Source organism: Lepidochelys kempii, chromosome 6 (assembly GCF_965140285.1).
Source record: "Lepidochelys kempii isolate rLepKem1 chromosome 6, rLepKem1.hap1, whole genome shotgun sequence".
NCBI classification, from domain to species: Eukaryota; Metazoa; Chordata; order Testudines; family Cheloniidae; genus Lepidochelys; species Lepidochelys kempii.
The window spans coordinates 112,604,855-112,617,832 of NC_136385.1; the positions used below are offsets into that span (position 1 = coordinate 112,604,855).

Consider the following 12,978-nt stretch of genomic DNA (forward strand, 5'->3'; position numbering starts at 1 on the left):
TTGGGTGCCTTTGAGGATCTGGGACTAAGAACATGACCCTGCAGACATGCATGAGCAGTTTTCTGGGACAGCTCGTGTGAACAAAGCTTGTCACGTGGGCAAGAGGCTGCAGGATTGGCCCTCAAGGGCCTGATCCTGCTATCAGCTATGCAAGGACTGATCCCTACGCGTGGGTGGCACCCTGCTGACTTCAGTACCGGTCGGCCAGCATCAATCTCCCTCCACCTTTTTATTGTGTTTCATTAAACTCTGTCTGTTGCCCATTGTCCCCTGGCCAGGCGCCTGCTGCTCAGGTGGGTGGGGTAGCGGCTGCTGATTTGCCCCCCCCCGGCTAATGCCCTGAGCTTCCCTCCCCACGCGGCGCCACCGAGGGGGCAATTTGGCCAACTCCAGCAATTGCAAGGACTTTTCCTCCCCGCCCGGCCGAACTCCTCTTCCCGCTCGAGGGGCGACTCTGCCCGGCCAAAGCCAGGGCAGGTCTCCCCACCCTGGTCCCCGCGCCGCCCCTCCCCCGCGGGGGGCCGGCCCCAGCCCGGGGCCACTTTGTAGCAATTAGTTTCTCTCTTTGTATGGGGGTTCCATTCAAACTGAGCGGCGCGTTCCGCGTAACCTTCCGCCAAGGGGAGGAAAATAGTCCCCAGCCCCGAGTGCTGCTGAGTTCAAAGCACGAGGTTTGGAGCCCCCTCGCTGGGGCCCCTCCGCCCCATCCCCTTCCCCCCTCTTCGAGCCCGTCCCCAAAGCCCCCCGCGCCTCCGGGGCCACGGCGTGAAACTCCCCCACTTCCCTCCCCGCTACAATGTAGCCTTGGAAGGGGATGTATCACTGGGCGTAGAGATTGCAAAACCCGACCACGTACAGCGGGCGATACGCCTCCACCTAACCTGACAAACGGAAGCGCCGGGCCGGCTTGATGGACGGGGTGGGGCGGCCAATGGCAAAGGCACCTGCCTCCCAAAATGTGGGGGCCGCCAATGGGAGGGCGCCGGAGCGGAGGGGGAGGTGGGGCCGCGGCCAGGCAGCAGCGCAGGTTGACGAGCGTCCCAGTGCAGGGAAGTGCAGCGCTGGGATGAGCCTCAAAGTTGTAGCCCTCGCCGTGCAGGGGGTTTAAAGCGGCCGCACACTGAAAGCGCCTCAGCCTCCCTCTCGCCCCCTCTTCCCCCCCCCCGCCCCTAGCCGGGGGCTTTGCCAGCAGCTGCTGCTGCTCCCAGGCTCCAGCAGCCCCTTCTCCCCCCCCTCCGCAGCCCCCCCCCGAGTTAACTCTGCTCTCTCTGCCAGTTTCACCCCCAAATGCCAGCCATGATAGAGAAGGGCCCAGAGGTCTCAGGGAAAAGAAGAGGCAGGAATAATAACGCCACTGCCGCCACCAGCGCCAACAATAATGGGAATAATAAAAGTTTGGCAGCAGCAGCACCCAATGGAAATAGCAGCGGCAACTCCTGGGAGGAAGGCAGCTCTGGCTCCTCTAGTGATGAAGAGCATGGTAAGTCCGCTGAAGTGGGAGCCTCAAACTCGCTCCGGGATTTTCTCTGTTAATCTCTCTCACACTCACACACATACACAAATCAATGAAGCACGCTCTTTCTAATCCGGTCTCTCTCTCTCTCTCTCTTTGACATCTCAGCAGGAGGCGGCATGAGAGTTGGAGCCCAGTACCAAGCCGTGGTTCCTGATTTTGATCCGGGTGAGTTATTTTGTCTCCAGTGTCTCCTAAGGATTCAGCACCATTGTGTGAGTGGGTTAGGAGCCTCCAACGGCTGTGTGTGTGGCTGGCTGGAGATCTGACATCCTGCGTTTGGGAGTTGGGGTTAGTGTGTGGATTGATCCGCTGGACATAAGACTGTTTTATTGGGGGGTGTGGGAGAGGTCACTTGGTTGCATTAGATTTCTGGTCATTAAAAGGGGAGGGGAAAACCAACAACTTTTGTGTGTGTGTTCACCCTGCTGTCCAAGGGAAGAACAGCAACAAGGGGGGAACGTGTAGGGGAAACGTGCCTCTAGACTGGGGGGGGGGGGGAGGAGGGGGAGAGGAGATCTTTCCTTTTCCATGAAATAGAACCAAAACTATAGCTATAGATCTATTTACGTCCCTCCTCGCCCCCGCCCTCCCCCAGGGAAATATGAATATCTCACTCTATGGCACGGAAGCAAGAGGGATTAGCCGTGCTACTTTCTCTCCCCCCCCCTTTTCTCTCTCTCTTTCTTCAGGTGTGGTTAGTTTCATATTCATGACGATCGGGTTGGGATCTGGGTCTTTAGGAGAGTAGCGTGGCACTAATTAAAAGGACTTTCATCAGATTCCCTGGCACTAATATGAAATCGAATCCTTTAGTGGGTTTTCTATCCCCTTACCCCCAGTACTTTTTAAAAAATACCCCCCCCCCCCGAAAACGAGACATTCAGGGCCAGAGAAAAACCACGATTCTCCCCCCCCCCCCCCAACGGTTAATAAAAGAAGTCTAGATGCTTTTCCAGAGGGCGCTTTGCAAACAGGGAGAAAAGCAGGGAAGCTGATTTGGCTAGGAGAGACCGTAAATGGCAGTTAGATTTCCGCTCCCCCTCCACACGATTTGTATGTTTGTGGGTTCGACCATAAGGGTAGAAATAAAAAAGATGAAGTCACAAATGCCTGTTCCTCTTTTTCAAATATATTCGATTATGGCTGTTTTAGGCAAACTAATGTGTCTGTTTTTTTAAAAAAAAAATTCTTAAGAACCAGTTGGTTGCCAAAATGTTCCACATTCCATCTATTCTGCTGCAGTTCTTTGTAAGCTAATTTAAAGTGGTATGGGAGAAAATTGTGAGCAAACAAAGGAATTGTAGTTGTACTGGAAGGCATGTGATTCAAACAATTTAGTATAGATGTGTCTACAGCTGTGTGTGTAGAGGTAGACTGTTGACTTCCTTAGTTTTTAAATGTGTTTTTTAATTGTTCCTTTGTAACTGTTGGTTAAAGCTAGTGGGAAAACCCTCCTACTGTCTGGAGGTCTTAACACTTGGAGTTGCCTCTTGCGTTTCTCAAACTTCATTGAATCCTCTGTACCTCTTGGCTTAAAAGAACAAAACAAAACACAGGACTTGAAAATAACAATAGTTCATTTCTCAGAACAAACCAGAGAGTAACTCTTGCTGTTAATTGACTTATTAGATCAATCTAAATTCTGAAATATATATTCTTGAGCTTCTCGGTGCAGAGGATGAAGATGTTTTGGGTGCCTTTTTATTTAATGGAATAGGTTGGTTTTTCTCTATTTTTTACACTGTTGCAGTCTCTACAAATCAATTAACTTATGCATTTTTTGTGGATACTCAGGTTGAACATCTTTTTAGTTACAGCATTTCATATAGTTATTTACAGATTTTATTTGTATTGTCTCTCTCTCCTGTCTTCTTCCTGGGTAGACATTTCTCCTGGTTCTTCCGATTGACAGAATAGGATACAAGGTCTCTCTGCTCATGGAAACTCCATTTTTGGGTTGACCACTGGGGGAAGGGCTTATTAGGGAGCAATTGACTCTCTTTTTCATTCTGTAGGTCAAGCACAACATTGCTGTAACATACATGGATCCTACTGGCTTCTAGCCAAGTGTTACAACAATACTTTACGCTTTTCGTTGAACCTTGCAAATCAATTCTCTAGCTTACCTCATTTCTCTACTAGAGTGACTTTTTTTTCTTACTGCTGTGACTGAACTGAATACATTTAGGATTGTATTTATTTTCTTCTAGTTTTCGGTTAATCTTGTAGATTTACGTATGCAAAAGTTATTGCACTCATTACTGACTCATCTTTCTTCCCAGTGGGGTGGGAAGTGTATGACATAGCTGGAAAAATAAATTTAATTTACACAACTTCAGTGGAAGTTCAGCCTGAGTAAACAATGCAGTACTTAGTCCATAATAGCCTGATAGAAAGTAAATAAGCAGACTTTCATTGACTTCAATGGACTTTGAATTGGGCCCTTATTGTGGAACTAATTTTTAGACATAATTAAGAGTTTAGTGTATACTCACATCTACCTTCTACTTAAGTAGATTGGAAAACTAATGCTAATTTTTACCAAACTATCTTGATAGTTTTGCAGTTAACATTGTTCACAAAAATGTATATTTTCTCTTCTGAGCATCCCTGTTCAGTTTTTAATTTGATTTTTTTTTAAATAATAGTATGCATTCCTAAATAACTGTACTTCTGGAATATAATGCCAGTCAAACTTGATCTTTCAGCAAAAAGTGTAAATTTCAGCTATCTGGAGTCTATCTCTCTTAACCCTAAGCAATTGTTTGGCCTAGAAATTCTTATGACTACTACATTCAAACAGCACAGTGTTATAATAATGCACAATGACTGTAGGTTCAGTTTACCAAACATCCTATTTCTAGTAGGGAAGAACAAAGGATTTGTAAAACCTGCTGGTTCTTTGCCCTGGCCTATGCTGGGACTCTAGGTCAGGGGTGGGCAAACTTTGGGGTTGTGAAACTGTATGGAAGGGTGAGTAGGGAAAGCTGTGCCTCCCCAAACAGCCTAGCTCCCACCCCCTATCTGCCCCTCCCACTTCCTGCCTCCTGACTGCCCCCCTCAGAACCCCCAACCCCCCTGCTCTTTGTCCCCTGACCACCCCCTCCTGGGACCCTCCGCCCCTAACCGCTCCCCTGGGACCTCACCCCCTATCCAACACCTCCCTGTCCCGAGTGCCCCCCCCCCACCTCATCCACACCTCCACCCCATGACAGCCCCATTGGGACTCCCATGCCTATCCAAACCCCCCCCCCATCCCCTGACTGCCCCCCGGGACCCCCCCGCACCTTACTATGCTGCTCAGAGCAGCAGGAGCTCGCAGCCCCACCAGAACCAGCCACACTGCCCGTGTGCCCGGCAGGAGCGGCAGGCCAGAGCGCTGGTGTGCAGCGGCATCACGGTGGGGGGACAGCTGGGGAAGGGTTGGGGGCTAGGCTCCCCAGCTGGGAGCTCAGGGGCCGGGCAGGATGGTAATTTGTCCACCTCTGCTCTAGCTGGTGCATTGGTACAAACCCCTAGTATAAACAGTGTCTCCTTACCCCTGGGTAAACTGTGCCAGTGTAAAACTGTGTGTACACTAAGGATGTACACTAAGGATCTGCACTATTGCATTGGTACTGGAGGCTGAAACCCAGTACAGAACAGATTTTTGCATCATGGCCATGATTTTAGAATAGGGACTGTAAATGCTTTTAGCTACAGTTCGGCATTAAAGTTAAGTGTACCTTTGATATATTTATTATTAATCATGTTCATTACAGAAGTTTATGTTTATTATGCTAGTGCCTAAAGACCAACCAAGAATGGGGCCCTATTGTGCTAAGCATCATAAAAACAGATTTCAGAGTAGCAGCCGTGTTAGTCTATATTTGCAAAAAGAAAAGGAGTACTTGTGGCACCTTGGAGACTAATAAATTTATTGGAGCATAAGCTTTCGTGAGCTACAGCTTATGCTCACGAAAGCTTATGCTCCAATAAATTTGTTAGTCTCCAAGGTGCCACAAGTCCTCCTTTTCTTTTTTCATAAAAACAGAGTAACAGACAGTCCCTGCCCTGAATGCTTACAATCAAAATTAGTATAAGAAGCGGAAGTAGCAGTTCTGTTAGTCCAGTCTGTTTCTTGTGTGTGTATATATAAAAATACTATGCACATGTGTGAGGCAGTTATAGTAAAGAATATTAAACTAGGAAGGCTTTTCAGAACTACGTTCTGCAAAATATAGTGAAGTTGAGCAAGACAGTAACAAGATGTTGATTCAGATTTCGTAATTACATTAGAGCTAGATCAGACCAAAGAGGCAGTGAATACTGTACAACATGAAATCAAAAATTAAGGTTTCCTTAGTTACTCTCTGGATTTGCAATGACAAACTATCAAACAGAATAAACACAAAACTACTAAAAAGTGCGCAGAGAACCCCTCACCTTTTGACTAATCATAGGGTTAGAAGGGACCACTAGGATCCTCTAGTCTAACCACCTCTAATGGTTTAGAGGTTTTCAGTAGAGCTGGGAAAAATACTAAGACTAGAATGTATATTTTTAGATTCCTTTTGGAGCCAAAAAATAACTAGATTTCCTTCTGAATTAAAGTGGCCTTCTGTATGATCTTAAATTTTTCTTTAAAATTACAATGGCTAAAATTGAATGTGGCAAGGGCCTGATGATGATCTTTGTGATTCTTGAAAGCCAAGGACATGAGCCTGCAAATACTTACGCATGTGGAGCAATAGTCTTTACTTTGTAGCTCCTTGAGTTCAGTGGATTGGCTACTGGCAGTAGGACATCCCTGCAAATCTGGATATCCACATCCATGGTCCATTTTTGTGGATTGGATATGGATACAAATTTTGTAGCCATGCAGGGATCTAAGGACTAGGTCACATGGACAAAGTTTTGTAGAATCTTTCCTTAAATTAGTACTGGTCCCTTTCTCATCCTACCCACCCATTGGCCCAATGTAAGGTATTGCAACTACATGTTGCTTTGATAAACCAGGTCTTGGTAGCTGGACACAGCACTTGCCTCTTTTGTCTTAAATAGAAAAGTAAGTTTTTAATTGTTCCTAAGTGTGTTATAAATATTTATATATTGATGATAAGTTTTGCTGTTTGGCCTTGAGTTAATGAATACATTGAGAAAAGCTGTCCCTCCCCCACCATTGCCCTCTTTTTAGTAAATATAAAGAATTGTGAGTCAAACGTTTGACTGCTAGCTGACAGCTCTAGCAAACAATACTTGTTATCAGTAGGCCAGCATATATTGTGAGTTCTCCATTTGAGAAACTGAGGATTTAAAAAAGAGAACAAAAAGCTGTGTGTACTTGTGTGTTTAATGGAAAAACTTAGTGAAAGGGAATGTTTTGTGTCCCAAAGATGAATAGAAATCTATTTTATTTTATGTGGGGGGAGAAGGAGGGGTGTACTAGCAAAAAACATGCTTGCTACTTGACCCTGATTGCTTTCTGCTCGTTCATCTTGTCTGTGCTGAAATATTGTAATATAAAAAGGAACCTAGTTACTTTTTTTTTACCCTTTTGCATGGCTAATCACTTTTAAGTAAGATTTAGGTTTCAATGACTTTGAAAAGCATTATAGAATATCTTGACAAGAACAACTTGTTCCGAATCTATAAATACAGAGAAGATAGAAACGATTTTTCCTGTGCAATTCTCCTTCTCATGGCTGTAGTGCAACTAAGTACCTTTCATGTCAGTTATAGCAGAACAAGTATGAGCCAGTTCTTGTACCTCCAGACTTCTGTTATGTCCATGTCATCTTCAGAGAGAATGCTCTTGTTTTCTTTCCGGTAGAAGTGAACTCCTGACAAATGACTGGTTAATCCAGAGGGTGCCCTAATTCAATCAGATCTATGATGGAGATGCCAGGGGGAGGTAGAGAGGGAGAAGCCATCTATGGATTGCTTACAGGAGAGCTGGCCTTCACCAGTCTCTTGGCTGCTGTACTACAAAAATAAATGAATAAAACCAGAGCACTCTTGATCTAGGGAAGTATTCCTGTTAAGGGACGAATTACAGTAGCACCCTAGAAACATCTGGATCCAGGGACGCAGAATGTGGGAGAAATGCTTACTGTGAGGAGATGCCATTTGAAATGCTGGAGGTCTGGGAATGCACCCCACTTTGGTCATATAAACACCCAAATGTTTCCTTTGCCTCCTGGATGGCCAGGTCCCTGCAGCTGATTTGATTTCTTTAAAGTTTTGAGAGACTTGGTCAGTGCAATCTTGCCTCAGGGAGACTCAGCTCATACTGCCCTTAATACATTTGGTCCCAGTAACTCTCGGAAGTTGTGGGACCATGTCTAGGCAGGGAGGAAGCTTGGGTGCAGCTCCCTGGCAGTTAGGCATTGGTCGTCCATCTGGAATGAGAGTGAAAAGTATAATGAACTAGATGGTTCACCTTGTTTCTCTTGGTATAGCTTCCCTTGGCATTGCACAGTGAAGTGAGTAGCCCAAAGATGCTGTCTGTCACTTTGTTGTGCAATGCCAAGAGGCCTCTCCAACAGTCTTGTTACTGGAGGTCATGAGGTCCCCTAGTGAAATCAACCTGACTCGTGCAGTTTTTGCAAAATAAACTTGTCACTGCGTCATCTTTTGATGAGTGTATTAATGGTGGGACTGACTTGATAGTTATGAAAAGTGGATCCTTTGTTCTAACTGGTCTCTGCCACTTAATGAGTTGCTCTTAAAACTTTTGTTTTCAGCCTAGTTTAGTGTTGTGACTTGGCCAAGTGAAAGGCTTAGAGCTCTCTGTGATTAGTTCTTAGCTCGGAAATCTTGCCTCTGATCAATGCACTTACGGTGTACAATGCAATGTACAATGCACTTACGGTGGGCTCTTGTCCTGTAACATACCTTCAGAGTATTATAACTGGATGTGGTTTGTAAAACACTTCAGCTGTGCAGTTGAACTTCTGAATATCCATATTGGTTTCTGAACAGATGCTAGGCAAGTGCAGCTGAGGCAGCTGGTTCTCTGGAAACTTGTTCAGTTTAATTTTTAGTAATGTTCCTAATTTTGTGATACTGTGGCATAGATTTTCATGGTGCTTTACAATTATAAAATAAGAAGAATTCTAAGTGCTGAGCGGCCTGTAATGTAACTTAATTAGAGTGACTGGTTACTTCAGTGGACCTGGAGCAAGGAACCTCCAATTGTGAAAGCAGAACTGGATTTTGACCTCCTTATGAAATCTTTACCAATTTGCACATTTAGTGCTCTTGTACATTTTGAGGTTTTGAGCCTCTCTATACAAATTCACAGTTTGCCATTTGTTTTAGTTAAAGTCCATGCTCTTAAATATGTTTGTGTGTTGGAAAATATGAAATTGACTTTTGAACTAAAATTTTCTCAAATGATGAACAGGAAATACCTCCTTGCAGTGTAATTTAGACTCTATTTTAAATTTTGAGAATAGCCCTTTTTCTTTTTTGTTTTGTTTTTAACTTTCCTTTTGGAAACTTTCTTCTATTATCTTGAACCCATAATGCCAGTTGTGCTGAAATGTGACTGATCGTGATGTGATTAACTTCTTTTAGTATGGTAGGTACATTGAGACCAAGCTAGTGTGTCTAACCCGCTCTGCCAAGCATCTTCAAACATTCAGTGCTGCACAGCAGCTAAACTCGTTGAACTCTGCAAAAGGAAGTATTAGTAAATGGAGTTTCTTACATTGATGAGGGAGTGGGAGGCTGCAATGGACTGATAATATCTAATCACAAAGATCCCCTGTTCAGAGGAAGATCTGGTGTATACTCGTCTGGTCATGGTGCATTAGGAGCTTCCACGCAGGATGCTACTGGTATTCTCTTTGTTCTTTCAGTGGGGTGGCAGCAGTGTTGAAAATGAACAGTGTAAGGAAGTGAGTTGGTGTCTGTAGTAGAAGTGCCCCTACCCCAAGCTCCTCCTCAGTATGGAGAGGTTTCACAGATGATATTCTCATAAGAGATCCTCTGTTACTTTCATAGTATAGCCTTCTAATTTAGAATCTAACCACGTGCCACCTGTGGCATCTGTGCAGTTATGCTGTCTATAGGTATCTGGATTATGCCCATTATCGTACGGGTCTGTGTCTGTATACTACAGATTGATATCTGAGTCCATTTGGACTTCGCTTTACACTGATTTACAGATTTTTTTTTTTTTTTTTAAATCTGGATTTAAATATTGGGCATTAAAAAGTTTGTATATACCCTTAAAACATTGTTCTCTTAGATATTGTATATTTAGTCTGCAAAAACATGGGCCAATGAATAATGTGTAACTATAGCAATTCTGCTTATATTAGCCCAAGTATATATTGTTATGTAAGTGACTGGCTGGCTTCCTTCCTTGTTAGAAAGAATTAATCATTGCAATTTGAAAAAGCATGGACTGTAGACTCTCAACCCGGTGGAGATCCTATAAACAGTGAAAGATTAAGATGGAAATGTTGCTAGAGGGAAATGTTCTCATCTTGGGGGAACAGTCAAGTCAGGATTGGAGGAAAAGTCTGGATTCATAATTCAAATGTTTATCCGCCTTTTTTTCCTCAAGATGTGAACTGAAATGGGAAATTCCTTCCACTCCCCTGCTTTCTCTTTGGGCCCTCTAGTCTCATTGCCTTTAGCGTGAATCAAGAGCACTCTGGCTTGGGCCCTTCATTACAATTTTTGAACTTTTTAAAGAAAAAAAGAATGGAACACTAATAAAGCTGTTAGACCATGCTGTTTCCAAACAACTTTGACAAGTGGCCTTTGCTACGTCTTTTGTGTAGGCTGCTAAGGGTTGCATAAGCTCATGGCTGTCTTCAGTCATGCTGCGCAACTGTAGTGTGAATTCACTTTTAGCTTTGAAAAACAAACAAACAAACACTTTCAGCATTCCTCAGAAGCCAGTGTGCTCAATTGCTTCTCTAGATGACAAACCACTAATATTTTACAGGCTCTAATGCAGGGGTTCTCAAACTGGGGGTCGGAACCCCTCAGGGGGTTGTGAGGTTATTACATGGGGGGGTCGCCAGCTGTCAGCCTACACCCCAAACCACGCTTCGCCTCCAACATTTATAATGGTGTTAAATATATAAAAAAAATGTTTTTAATTTATAAGGGGGTCATGCTCAGAAGCTTGCTGTGTGAAAGGGGTCACTAGTACAAAAGTTTGAGAGCCACTGCTCTAATGGAAGGCTGTTCAGAGCAGTTTTGGGGATGTAGAGGTGGGCTGTAGTGGAAAATGTACCAGATAGCATTCATACCTTCTTGGTACTGTTTTCTGTCTCAGAATCTTAAATATGTCTCTAATGGGACCCCTTTCCCTGATATCTGCAGCTGCCACTGCTCTGTTCATGACAGTAGCCATGGGAACACAAGTAGGATGATATGAGTTTATAACTTCAACTTGTTGCTAGGCAGGCTGCCTCAGTGTTGGTATTAAGTAGTCTTAACAACAACAAAAAAATGTGTTCTGATATTCCACCTCATTGCGTGTGGGAAGAGGACTTTGTTCTTAACTGGCTCTGGATTTTCTTTGTCTGATAGATGGAAAGATAAGGACGGGCACAAAACAGCATCTGGACAGTAGCACGTGTGGTGGCTCTCTGCTTAAGGTTGGGGAAGGGGTTGTTGCGGGAATGGATGGACGTGACCTCAGTTAGTGACCGTACATGTTAAACTTTTTTAAAACAAAGTACCATATGACGGTGATACATCACATGTGAAACTCAAAACACACAGTATAAAAGGCATTACTTATGTAGCCTAAGAATTGTAATCAGTGTTAAAAATACATACTACTAAAAACAGCATACACTCTAAACAAAGGTCATTGGCTCCACATATCTAAGGAGTTTAGAAATATCTTTTTTGCTGTGAAAATATAAATTGTGACTCAGGCAAGATAACCCGGTATATTAACTTTAAAGCTGCAAAGGTTTCTAATTAATACTAACAGAGTTCACATAAATGTACCTTACAAAAGTTTGGGTCCAAATATATTTGTATATCCAGTTCTCCTATCACTGAAATGCAGCATCTCAAACTTAGGATTCAGAATTCTTCAATCAAAAGGTGAGGGAAATTCAGTACCTGAAGTAGTGCAAGGGATTGCTCCCTGTTCCATCTTCAGTGTCTGTCATAAGATCTGAGAAGCACAGAGCACCCATAATTCTGACCAGAGTTAATAGGAGTTGCTGGTACCTCTTAAGCTCAGACCCAAATATTTCTTCTCTCTTTTTTCCTCTACTCAACCTTTGTTTCATGTATTGCAGCAGTAATCGGTTGCTCTCTGGCTACTTGGGGGTGTGTGTGTGTGTGATGCTCATGATGCAACAACCATCACTCCCATTCTAGTAATCCTTTCCTAGAGGTGTCCCCAACTAACCCCTGGTCATCCCTTTCTTAGCAAAATCCAGCCTCTTAGCTAGCTTCACCTCTTACAGCAACTTGTCTGAAAGTTGCTCTTCCAGCTTCTACTTCCTTTGCAGTGGTTCAGCTGTACTTATTTGCACATGGCCTGTAACTCCCTACTGTCCGAAAACTGGGTGCCTGGTTTACCTCATGTACTCCTGTAATCAGCCCTGGTGCCCCTCTTCTCCCCCCCCCCCCAAAAGAATTGCCATGCTTGTGGCATGTCCTGGCCATTCTTCTGATTGCTGCTGGTAATATATCCTCCTCCATTATGTCTCTAGGTCTTCTAGCTATTCCGTGATCTTGTTCTCCTTACCCCAACCTTAGGACTTGTGTTTTCTAGTGTATTTCGTGTACTTTTCAGTCTTCCTGTCCCTCACTGTGTTTTCTGCCTTCTTTCTCCCCTCCCCCATCCCATGGGAACTTCATCTCTGCACCTAATCTATTCCACAACTATTTTTAAAATCCCTCTTGTGACCTCTTTCTTCTGGTTGATGACTCAGAGCCCTCTGTTTAGGGAAATAAAAATAAAACAAAAACTAGCAGAACTTTGTTTGTATTATCACAGTGCCTGGAAATCCCCGTCATGGACCTGATGTTAGGTGCCATACAAACACAGAATAGAAAGATGGTCCCTACCCCAAAGCGTCTACAATCTAAGTAGATGTTTATCGATTACTCCTGTTCTTTCCCCTCGCCTTTGTCTGAGCACCTCCCAGGTACTTCAGTAGTAATATCGATGTGCCTTCCCAGACTGTACAGGAAATAGTTTATCAACTTTTTGAACAGGATTTTTTTGGGGCAGGAGAGGAAAGGGGGATGGACAAAAACACACCTCGTGGGAGAAGCCAAGTCACAGAAATGGGTTCTGAGCATGGTTAGGTCTGTGGATGTTTAACAGGAACTGGACCTATGCTGTAGAAATTACCCCTTCTCCCCCGGCACTACATTCCCTCTCCTGGTCTGTAGCTTCACTCTTCCGGTGGTTTGTAGCTGCCACGAAGGCCATGGCTGTGGGGAAAGAGTTGATCTCTTGGGTAGCTAGGGGCACTCCCATG

At 44.2% G+C, this 12,978-nt stretch overlaps 1 protein-coding gene across 2 annotated transcripts in view; it reads left to right on the top strand.

The window, feature by feature from the left end:
- Positions 1 to 1,008: 1,008 nt before the first annotated feature.
- RCOR1 (REST corepressor 1) overlaps positions 1,009 to 12,978 on the top strand; it is a 127,033-nt gene continuing 115,063 nt past the window's right edge. Inside the window, exons 1-2 of one of the 2 annotated variants that reach the window (XM_078853389.1) lie at positions 1,009 to 1,480; positions 1,625 to 1,681. In XM_078853389.1, coding sequence (XP_078709515.1) covers positions 1,288 to 1,480; positions 1,625 to 1,681 — 250 coding nt within the window. In that variant the 5' untranslated portion in view covers positions 1,009 to 1,287. Of the gene's footprint in view, positions 1,481 to 1,621; positions 1,682 to 12,978 lie in introns of both variants that reach the window. The other variant, XM_073349705.2, reaches the window with a different exon arrangement.